Source organism: Cebidichthys violaceus, unplaced genomic scaffold (genome assembly GCF_023349555.1).
Source record: "Cebidichthys violaceus isolate CVI_PGR_0920_01 unplaced genomic scaffold, fCebVio1.0.p SCAF_21, whole genome shotgun sequence".
Classification (NCBI taxonomy): Eukaryota; Metazoa; Chordata; class Actinopteri; order Perciformes; family Stichaeidae; genus Cebidichthys; species Cebidichthys violaceus.
Window position 1 is genome coordinate 10,639,403 of NW_027176384.1, and position 11,551 is coordinate 10,650,953.

Consider the following 11,551-nt stretch of genomic DNA (forward strand, 5'->3'; position numbering starts at 1 on the left):
TAGGGGAGGGCCCACGGGCGGGGTGACGCGCCCTGTCCACTCGGTGTCTCACATTGTGTGTGAGAGCTGTAGTCTGTAGGACAGACAGGCGGTCGGCGGACCCGTGGAAGTATTTCAGCAGCCAGAGCTCAGCCAGAGCCCAGAGGCGGCCGGTGGGAGGAGGCAGAGAGTCCGCAGCTGCCGCGCACCGCACAGCGTCTCTGACAGCCGCAAGAGGAGCGCACCAAACCCATGTCTACGGTAAGAAGGGTTGTGTTTCTTTAGTTTTGTTTATCGGGATTTGAGTGTGGATTTGGGGGAGCAGAGATGTGTCGTGGCACGGAGCATCTTTCACCGGTTTTTTTGTCGGCTGTGTGGTCTGAGCATCAACACGCCGGGGCTGACGTCTCCCGAGCTCCGTCAGTTGGTAAATTCATTTTTTTTTAAATTTTGTATCTATTTTATTATTCGTTTGTTTCAGTCTGAACGTGGGAGTTGTGTAACGAGAGAGAGAAGGCAGTTAGCGCGGTTCTGTAGCCGCCTCCGACAGCAGGGCGGCGGGGTAGCGGGACCGCACGAGCCGCAGTCAGCGTGGAGCAGCTGCGTTAAAGCAAGCAGCCGACACCGGAAGTGAGGAGCTGTGGCATTCAAAAGAAAAGCACGAGAAATATTACATTTAAAAAAAATAAAATACGAGATTTACAATAAAACCACATTCTATCACACATGAGCTATTTCACAAGAAGACCCTTTTAAATTTGACTATATTTGTCCCCATCACGAGCCTGGCCAATTAGAGTAATTGTAGAGAGCCTTGAAAGCAAAGCTTGATTCATGACTTTGCCAGGTTTTGCTCAACTTTGAGCCTTTGACTCGTTTCACATCATGGACATGAGAAGTTGTCAACACTATCAGACTCCATCAAATATGACTTTCTCCCAAAAGTACCGGTGTCCTCCTCAAACCAAAATATCAAAACTGTTTTATGTCTATTCCCCTACAATTTTGGTTTGAACTAAGAAAAGAGTAGTCTATTAATCTATGAGTCGATTGACAGAAGATAAACTGTTTCGTTATTTGAGTAATCGTCGAAAGAAAAATTATGAAACTGTCTCTTCTTCTCAAATGGCTGCCACTCCCTGTTTTACGTCATAAGTAACAGAAATATCGTTGTGATGGTCACACAGGCATTAAAAAAATATTTCCTGACGTTTTGTAGCCCAAAAGAAATAACTGGCAGTTTAATCGATCTCATTGTTGGTGCTTTTTGTTCCCCCCTCTTCCTTCACCCTTTTTTTGTGTTGTTTTATTCTGAAAAGTCTGACCGGATGATGTATTATTACACTATTTCTGTTTGGACTGTATCAAATGGAGAGTGCTGGCACGGATTTGTGAACATGTTCATTTCGTTACATCACCTTTTTAGCAGTAAATGAATAACACTGTTTACATAGAAATATGAGACAAAATTACAACCAGGAAAGAAAGCCACTGACCCCCCTGTCATATCTACTGTGTGTGTGTGTGTGTGTGTGTGTGTGTGTGTGTGTGTGTGTGTGTGTGTGTGTGTGTGCCATGTGGAGGCGTTTGAATCTCCTGGCTGATGTAGTTTCCAGATCAGAAATCCCCTCACAGAGAACCTGTGTGCTCTTTAAGATCTTGAAGCAGAATGTTACCTCCCATCAGAGCAGTCAGTCCTGTATGTCTACCTAGTTCTATTGTCACACTTTCAATTAGGGAAGATAAACTCTACTGTAGTCTGCTGCGTACTTCCTCATGTAGGTGCATTATCATGATAACTGTTGCATTGCTGTTGTCATACTATACGTACCACCCCCTCTTATTTAGGGTACAGTGCAAGGGTGTCATGTCCGGTGACGGTTAAGAGACGGTTCAAAGTTGCATTAATTGCTCTGTTGTGTGATTTGAAAGTAGAGCTGCAACTAATTATTGTCCTTATTGATTATTTTCTTGATTTAATAGTGCCTGTTGTTATAATTTCCCACAGGCCAAAGTGACGACTTAAACTGTCTTGTGTTGTTCCACCAACGTTACAAAACCATAGAATACTCGGTTCACGATGATGTAAAACAGAGAAAAGCACCAAATACTGACTAATTTGAGAATTGGAACTAGAACATTTTTTGCCATTTGTGCATGAAATATGACTCATGAAGATTACAATCACCCAATTCATTTTCTATTAATCAACTAATCCATCAATGAAGAAGGCGTTGCAGCTCCACTTTTAAAGTGTGAATCATCTTCATGTCATAGATCTCCACAAAGCTAAAAACAGGAGTAATTCACACATAATAAGCCGATACAGTCTGTCACATCAATCTCAGATGAAGTAGAACTGCATGTCAAGTTATAAAACTAGTAAAACTAGTCCCACTTTACCTTTTTTATTTAGAAAAACCTAACGGGGAAACATCAGTCCATCACATTGTACGTCACTGTGAGCAGATTTTGATGCACGATCGTAAACCTGTCACCATCTCGGCTACGAGTGTCTCGAGCTGATTTCTAAATCAGGATCACAGCTATAGAGCTCTAATTATCATCACGGGATGACCTATATATTGCTCTCTGATAAGCGTTAGGTAAGTGTGCACACATGTTGCTGAATGTGTGCTCATTTATGTATTTATAGCGGCACTAAGAACGATCACATGCTGCCAGAGAGCCTTTTATTCTCAAGCTGACTTCCTTCATGGCCTCTTCTGAGAAGTCTAGCGTTAATTTGATTTGATAACAAAGGTTCTTTTTTAGGAAGTCCCCATTTTGTCTCCCTCACCTCCAGCCACACCTGATCCTGCCAAACCCCCCCCCGCTCAGTTCTTTCTCCATCCTTGTTGCAGCACTTTATACATCTTTTAAATGCTAAACCCAGTCCTCCTCCTTTGAGCATTTCCATACCGCAGAGAGTCGTCACGGTGAGTGAGTGAGTGATTGAGTGCAGAGGCATGATGGGAGAGCAGCGTGGGAGCTGTTTCTCTTCCTCGCATCTCCACTTGTTGCTCACAGTTTGAGAGGAGCCGTGTGGTGTGGGGATGTGGTCTTGGGTGAGGGGTTTGCAGTGTGCTTCCTCCTCTGCAGATAAACAACCCCTGATAGGATGTTAATCTCGCTTTTATATTGTCGGTGCAAGTGTGTGCGGAGGAGGAGAGAAAGCCAAACCTTTCACTGATGTTAACCCGAAGGTTCCATCCTTCAATCAAACCGACGGAGTCCTCGAAGATCACCTGAAGGGAAATGTCACCAGCTTAAAAGTCTCTGTGACGTTTAAGGTTTCTATCAGGAACTGCAGCATTGGGACGAGTGTGATTGTCGGCCTTTACAGTGGCTCAGCTCAGCTGAATGCTGACGTCATCATGCTAACATTAGGTCCTCTAAGAGCTCTGCAGGAATGAGTCCTAAAACATGGACATTTCTGGCATATTTGCACTTCAGGTGTCCTTGTCTCGAGGTCAACGTTTTTTTTTTTAACATTCTTATTTTAGCATGCTAACATTAGCTACTAGGCTGACGGGTGTGTTGCAGCTGTCTCTTGTCACATGACGTGTTCGATTGCCCGAGCTGTTTAACTACATTTGTTTCCTCGTTCACATTACTTGCTTTGGCATTTCCACTTAAGTGCCAGCAACGTGATCGGACGGCTTCACGAACAACACTGTGACTCGCAAGTGTGGAAATACTGTCACAACAGGACGGTTCTGTCTGTGTTTACCTTGTAGGCACGCCAGTCAAACCGGTGCCGGAGAGATAAATGGCTCGTGTGCATGAATTATAAACGTTGCAATTCAAGAGAAAAACACTCGGTAAGTAGAAAAACAGGTGTTGAATAAACAAAAAAAAATTAAAAAAAAAAGGTATGAAAGGTTAATCAGCCAAAAGTAGCACACAGTTTAGCTGTCGGCCGTGCCAGGCCAGCGGTGATGCAGGAGCGGTGCGCGTGCACCTGTGGTTGTTTCTCGCGGGAGGTCCACGTTGGTTTGAATCAGCATTTGGTGCAAAAGTGAGTGGATGGTGAGGACGAACGAGCAGGAGAACGGGGCCAAGAGAGGGAGGGACAGTGTGGATCACCCTGAGGACGGTCCTTTTTAAAGAGGACACTGTTTGATGTTAAAGGACCAAACAAGAGGCTCTGCATGTTTTTAGCTTCTTAACTGAAGATCGTCATGCTGCTCATTGTTTTCTTGCTGTTCCAGGAAACTCTCTGTTACTGCTGGGTATCAAACCTCGATGCTTAATGATGCTTCAGGTTTTTAATCGGGTCTTATTTATTTATTCTTTGGGTTTCAATTTCATTTGTGGTTCTTAAATGGGAGGACTTCTCTGTTTCAGATTCTGTGTGATGGTAAATAATAATCTTTGGATAGTGACTAAACAGACATTTATTTAAACGCCTCTTTAACATTGTTTGTTTCAATTTCATGACATAGGAAGTGAGCAGTAGCTCTTTAACTCATGCTGCAAACAGAAACTATCCATACGCTGCAGGCTTCTTCTATTCTTTTGGATATCAAAGGCTCCATGAAATGATATCTTTGCTTCCTTAATGTCACGTTTTGTTTTTGTTGAAACGGGATATTTGGCGTTGGATACAAACATGAAACTGGATTCCTCTGATCTGTGAACTAGTCGGTGTGAGTTAAGGAGAGAATAGATGCTCTGAGTTGATGGAATGAGCAGTCAGATTGGGTTTAATCTGAACTGGCGGTTTATTGTCCAGATAAGAGGACAGAGCTGTTTCATACTTCCTGTTTTGACTTTAAAGTCTGGAGCCGGTTGAAATATTCCTTTAGAAGATTTTATCTGTTCACAGAAGGTTTGTTTCTGTTGTTAACATGACATTGAGAGCATCAGGTGACGATATGGATTGATCTTGACATCATCAGCCTCGATGATGTAACTGAGCAATTAGCTAATTGCACTCCTGGTATTTATTAGCAGCCTTTGTGTGACATCGGTTCCTGCTTCTGATGGCTGTTTCAAAGTAAAAGAGTCACTTCTTTCTTTTGGGCCTGTTAAAAGTGGGGCTTGAACTAATGATTATTTTCACTATTTTTTTATTCCATTAATCATTTTTTCTCTAATATGGTCAGACATTTTATGAAAATGCTCATCACATTTCCCAAAAATCCGTCACGATGTCAAATTGTTTGTTTTTGTTTTGACATAAGAGAAGCAGCAGGAGCCAGAAAGTTTGGCATTTTTGCTTAGAAGTTGACATAAAAGATAGTTATGAAAATATTTGCAGATAGTATTTCACCAAAAGTTTAACTTCTTCCAGGAAGCGTGTCCCTTTTCTGAGTCTTTGATGAATAAAAAGAGATTTCTGTTGCTTCTATTCCCTGCATAATGCCGTTGAGGTCATACGGCACATATATTATCTTATAATATATTCTCTTTATCGTTGACCTTGTTATGGCTGTGCTTTGTGGCAGTTAAAGTTGCTCTCGCTGTTACAGGATCTGTTGTGGGCGCTTGGTAAACACGACACCAAGCATTAAAACAAAGTTCTGAATTTTGAACTGTTGGAAAGACTTTCTACTCCGACTGTTTGTACTTTTTTTAGGTAGGTGAACTAAGACTGCCAAAACAATGTTCTCCATCATATGAGGCTACATCTGGCTAACTGAATGCTTGACGCTTTCATGTTTAGTTGCTTTAAGAAGGAAATTGTTTACAATTCTTCTCTCGAATTCACTCAATGCTGTTTGTCCTTCAAGCCACAACTCAAGGTTGTGTCTTTTTTTTAAAGTAACAAGCCTCTGAGACTAATTTGGAGTGATGTTTGTCTTGGAACCCATTAGTGATGTTTGTGGCAGGGTGGCCCAACCCGGCTGTCTGCGTCTGGGACACTTTTTGGACGAACGCCCAGCCCTCCAATGCATCGTCGGAATGGCCGTCAGCCGAGGCCACGCATATCTTCCTCTTCATACTTGTCGCTCTTTTCTTTCCATGGGACACGAGCATAAATATCTAGCAGGGTATTTCCTCTCTCCTGCCCGCTGTTTAGTGGAACAGAAGCGAGGGAGCAGGAGCTTATTGTGATTGTGTCCTCCACGCAGGCAACACAAAGCATCATACAGATACAGAAGAGATAAAGGCAGCCTCTCCCAGGCTGATCCGTGACGCGTTTTGTTAAAGGCGGATCAAAGGCAGTAAATAGCCTGGTTTTATCCGGCATTCACTAAAGCCCTTTAGCAAGTTGTCACTGACAGTACGGCCTTTTATTTCCCCTATAGGTCAAAGCCATTAGAATTTGCTTTTAGTTTAGTGTAGTGCTAAAACCAAAGTTGCTATTGCTAACGAGTCAGCCCATGCCCATGTACACATCAATGCAATGATAAGACTCTTCTAGTCCCCCCCCCCCCCCCCCCCCCCCCCCCTCCCTTATTGCTATTTCCAAATGAATCATGGTTACCACCTGTTCAAATGAAGCATAAGGGCATCTTGCTCCATTAAAAAGTTACTGTTTTACCTCAGTTTTGGACCACATCGCTCACTCTGGCAGGAAGGTATACGGCTCTAAGTGGCCCCTGCAAAACCACATCCTCACTCCAATCCCAGGAAGAGAGCAGCCTTCCTTTTTAATCTCTCCGCCTAGCCTTGTACCCAGCAGACAGCCAAAGCTGATTGCATCCTCTTTTCCCCGAAACGCACAGAAAACGACACACACACACACACACACACACACACACACACACACACACACACACACACACACACACTGTGTCCTTCTGGCTCAGATATATGTTCATTCACAGATATTGGCAGCAGCACCACGCTGCATGTTTTTTAAAGGTCGCTCAACTTGCATTAACTATGTGTGTGTGTGTGTGTGTGTGTGTGTGTGTAATTTCAGGAGGGTGTTTCCTCGTGTCACTTTCACCAACAACCTTAAAAAGATCACGATGGTATCGTGTTTTTTTTTTTTTTTTTAAATCCTGTTGCGTTACTGTATCTCAATCTGATTGCTAGCAGCGTGGACTCTGAAATAACCTGTGGATGTTCATGCTTCTATAGTGTTCAAAACCACCAGTTTGTTTTCCACCTCCGGCTCTAATCTGCATACCGAATGGAAGGATGGCTGAGATACTCAAACAGCTCACCGATTGACGCCAGAGCTCCTGTGTCATTAATTATAAACCTGGCTGTCGGCAGCACGAGGTGAAGCCATCGAGTAGTGTGCGTGTGAAGTAGTGCATTACTCTTACTGCTGCGTGTTCGCTGTAATCTATCTTCGCTCCGGATACCGGATTAAATGACTCCGTCACAGATATTGGTTTCTATGCAAGCGAGCGGGTTGTTGTTCAAAAGCACGGACGAGTCATGAATTACAAAACGGGGTGTTGGAGTTTATATCGTACCACAGGGGCTTCAGTTTTACACTCATGCATATGAATGTGACTGTGGCATGTGCAAAGGAGAGAAAGTACTCTATTATTGAACAATCCTTCACCCCTGTGCTGGCTGTTAGTGTCACAATATTAACAATATTATTTCCAGTATATCACAGACGTATCATGAGATGGCACATCTGTCTAAAATGCATGTTAGGTACGAGGTCTAAACTTTGTACCCGATCCACAACAGAACCATGAAAAAACAAGAAGCTGTTAAATCCTTTATTGTGGAGCTTCAGTCAGCACCGTCAGAGCAAAGGTCTGGACATTTTAGCAAGACGTATATTACCTTAAACTGAATATCTATAACTGGTCATACTGTAATCAAACCGCATGAATTGAGGACATGAGAATGGAAATACGTGCACTAATGCACTGAAAGGGTAACGCTTTATTCTAGGGTCCATAGTTTCCGAATAATTTCCCAGGAAGTTTCCTAGAAATCCAATTTGGCACTAATTAAAGTGGAAACGGTGTTCGACTGGTATCCAATTATTTTTCCTCCAATTCATTATTTAGTTCCAACTGATTGTCAGAGCAAACTATAGTCTTCCATCAGTGCACTGCAGGTCAGCTGGACATGCAAGAAATGGGAAATGTGTCTATAAACCAGCATAAAGTTTCCACTAATAAATTAATACTGAATGAATATTTACTTGGGTTTAAATTTAGCTTCTTTTTTTTTTCCTCACCAATTAAGACCCTCTTCCTTCGCCGCTGCATGTCAGGCTGTTGAGAGCGAGGGCCTTTTGTCAGCCGCTGTGCTAATTGCTGTTTCAGACACATTATAAAAGACCACTGGGCTCTCTGCAGCGGCAGGTTTGGGCCGGTATTTCTTTGTCATTTGCTAGAAATGCGAAACCACACCTCCAAGTGCATGCTGGGTGAAAAGGAAACAAATCCAAGGCTTTACCGTAATGCAGCTCTTAAAGCAAGGAAAAGACATTTAATAACATAGTACCACATCCAAAATAGAAGACAATACCTCGTCTCTTATTGCATGTGATCCTCTCGAAATATTAAACATTTCCACCTCTAACAGGTGTGATGTTGTCTTGATGGTTGAAGAAAGAGTCCCGCTGTTCTTGTGGCATGGTTCATGGTGATGCTGCAGTTTCAGTGTCTGTATTCAAAACGGTCCCCTTTGATAGTCTTTATGAAAATCATTTGTTGATGCTGCAACGAACTAACGTCTTTCATTGTTGTTCTTGTTTTTATCAATTAATATGTTATGATCTCTACAATGTAAAAAACTTTCAATCTTTCCCAAAATCCAAAAAGACATTTGTTTTTGTCCAAAACGAGAGATATTCAGTTTATTATAGAAAACCACTAAATATTCCCATTTGAGCACCCGTACAAAAAAGGGATTAATCAATAAGCAAAATAATGTATTCTGTCGATCTATTGATTGATTGAGCTCTACTTGACTCTGTTATGGAACTGTGAGTAAATGTTCAATAATTGGTTAAATACTTTAAAGGCCCAAGTTATCGCGATATCATATTAACTTGGATTAACTGGTTTCTGCTGCAGAGTCTTTTAATGCTGAATACTTGACCGCATTCAGAAAAGAACCAATTATATGCTTCTTTTTTTTTATCCCAGCTTTCTGCCAATAATTGGAGACATTGTGGTTTAATTACTGGAAAGCGTTAACAGAAATCCAAGTTAACTGGGACCCAGTGCTCTTGCTGGAGGGAGCGTGGACGATGCTCGCATATTTCGGTATTGTCTACTTATTCCGGCTTTTTTGTGAGAAAATGAGACACTTAACTTCAAGGATACTGGGCTTTGGTATCGATGAGTCATTCTTCTCTTCGAATGAGTTTTTCCTGAAGGTTTGTGTAAAAGTAACGTCTACCTCATCCAGCCCTGATGTGTTTGTTCTGCTCTTTCTGTACAAAGAATAAAAAAAAGAAAGCGCTTGATACCATGATGACCACAGAGCAGGTTCATGACCTCTTGGCCCGACCGCAGCTCTCAGGAGAACGACTGCCAGTCTGAGCCTGAGCCAGGCGTAAAGTTACACCACAGCACAGAGCCGACCGCTGGTGTAATTACAGAACCCCTCCGCCATCAGACATAATGTAGACAACGCACTGATGCACCAGTATGCAAACACACAGAAACATAAGCTCTCACACACACTGACTCTCCTGTGGTCAGATATCTGATACCGAGCAACAACCTACATGTGCAGATTCGAAACTGGCTCGTGGTTTTAAAAAAAAAAAAAAATGAAAGAGACACTGCTTAAATCCTTGAAGCCCACGGCTAATATAATTAGTTCTAATGAGATTAGCCTTTAGCTGCCTTGTTAAAAAAAGTGGAAGAGAAGATCTGCTGGTTTTTGTGCCGTAATGCAATCTGGGATAAGGGCCCTTAAAAGTGCTGTTCAATTCCGTGGGTTTGTGTAAAGGGCCAATGTCACAACCTCCTGTACTGGAGCGGGGGAGTCGAGCTGGAGGATGCTGGGAAAGATGTTTCATAGGATCGAAGAAATATTCGCTGTACATATTTTGTCCGAAAGAAGCAACAGTAACCTCCAAACAATCAATTTGACAAGTTTTATCACTAAGTCTGATGAACTCCGCTCCTTTTTCCTCCAGGAGCTCACATATTTTATTAATCCAATCTCCTGATCAGGTCATTACCCGACCCGAGACTCGTTCATTTCCTCTCTTATCTCATCCACAGCTCCTTCCTGAAGCGGAAGGAGCTGCGGATGATCATCATGCCGAAACGACGGTTGACCTACAACTCAACACTGTGCCTGAACGCATCCTTTGTAGACGCAGATGGAGCTGCTCACCCCCTGTGTGTAGACACGGTGCTGGTGGTGGTTTCCATTCTGGGAGTCTTGGATCCTGGTAGAAGACGAGACCCTGAGACCTTCCTGTCTCCCGGCTTGAGTTCACAAGTTGGACTCGTCTTTTCAGAAGTCTCCATGTTGGCACCGGGTTGTAAAAACGCCTGGTAGCACACTTAACTCTGCTTTCTAGGTTGTTTTTATTTGTTTTACACTGTTGGCACTGTGTTATTCAGTGAAAGGCACTGACCTCTCCTTTGTGTTGCTTTGCACTGGCATTCACGTCGACTAATGCTGCCTTAATTGTTGACTGCATTTTGCTCTATCTATTTTTCCCACACTCCCCTCCCGCCTCTGTCGGCTTTTGTCCATTGATAATAGTCTTGGCCAGCGTGCAGCTGTAGAGCTCCATGTTTGCCTGTGTCTCCAGCAGCACACAGCTGACCCACTAATAGAGGGGTTGTGTGAGGAAAGGCCGGAGGCAGCAGAAGGGCTGCAGAGCTGCGGCTTAAAACAACCGGCCTCCGACAAACAGCATGGACCTCCCGCTGAGCGAAGCTTTGAGGAACACAGAAAAAAAAAACCCTCAGTCACAAGAAAAGGAAGCATGAAATAAGGCCGGAGTGCTGCAGCTGAGCCGCACTCTTCAGCCTCGAGCATCTCCAAACTTTATTTTTTAAAGCGACCTCGAGTGACTTTGGACATGACGCGGTGCTTTGTCAAGATGGCTTCATAACCTGAGAAGCTGGTCCCTTAAGGTTTAAGTGCTCGTCCTCGCTGCCCAGTGCTTTTGACATTTCTCCTCTCAAGTCGTAATGCAGACTGTAGAAAGGACGCCGTCTTATTCATCAGTGACAAAACGGAAAGGTGAATGCTGACACGCGTCGTCTGAGCTTCACTCCGCCTGTCCTTCACTCTGCGCCTGATTGACGAGGACAACTGTCTGGCTGCCACATCGAAAAATGGAAAATGATTCCCACTGGGCTCAAAAGTAACAGTTGCCATTGGTAACCATTACCATATTAAAAAATAGGGACATAAAAACAACTTGCACCCCAGTTTCTTCAGCCCTGGTTCTGGTTCTGGTTCTTCCCTCCAGCATTCGTGGTGTTAGCGCTGCCAGGCGCTGAGCTCTACTCCTCCCGCCGGAGCCTCCGACTGCAGGTCGAAGGATGCAACAAAGCCGGATCTGGGTCTGTTAGTGGAGCGCTTGTCGCTGCTGGAGGCCCGGCTGCAGTCTGAGCTGAAAGAGTTTCTGGTGAGCCTGCATGACTTCACCTGATTTTGGGTGGAATCCGAACCGGTGGCACCGATGACCAGCATTAAGAATAGCTATACAGAA

General features: G+C 43.5%; 1 protein-coding gene across 3 annotated transcripts in view; it reads left to right on the top strand.

Annotated features, from left to right (window-relative positions):
• Positions 1 to 11,551, top strand: part of si:dkey-97m3.1 (fatty acyl-CoA reductase 1) — a 41,505-nt gene continuing 29,954 nt past the window's right edge. For 2 of the 3 annotated variants that reach the window (XM_068717304.1, XM_068717305.1), the window contains exon 1: positions 1 to 240. In XM_068717304.1, coding sequence (XP_068573405.1) covers positions 232 to 240 — 9 coding nt within the window. In that variant the 5' untranslated portion in view covers positions 1 to 231. The remainder of the gene's footprint in view (positions 241 to 11,551) is intronic. The other variant, XM_068717307.1, reaches the window with a different exon arrangement.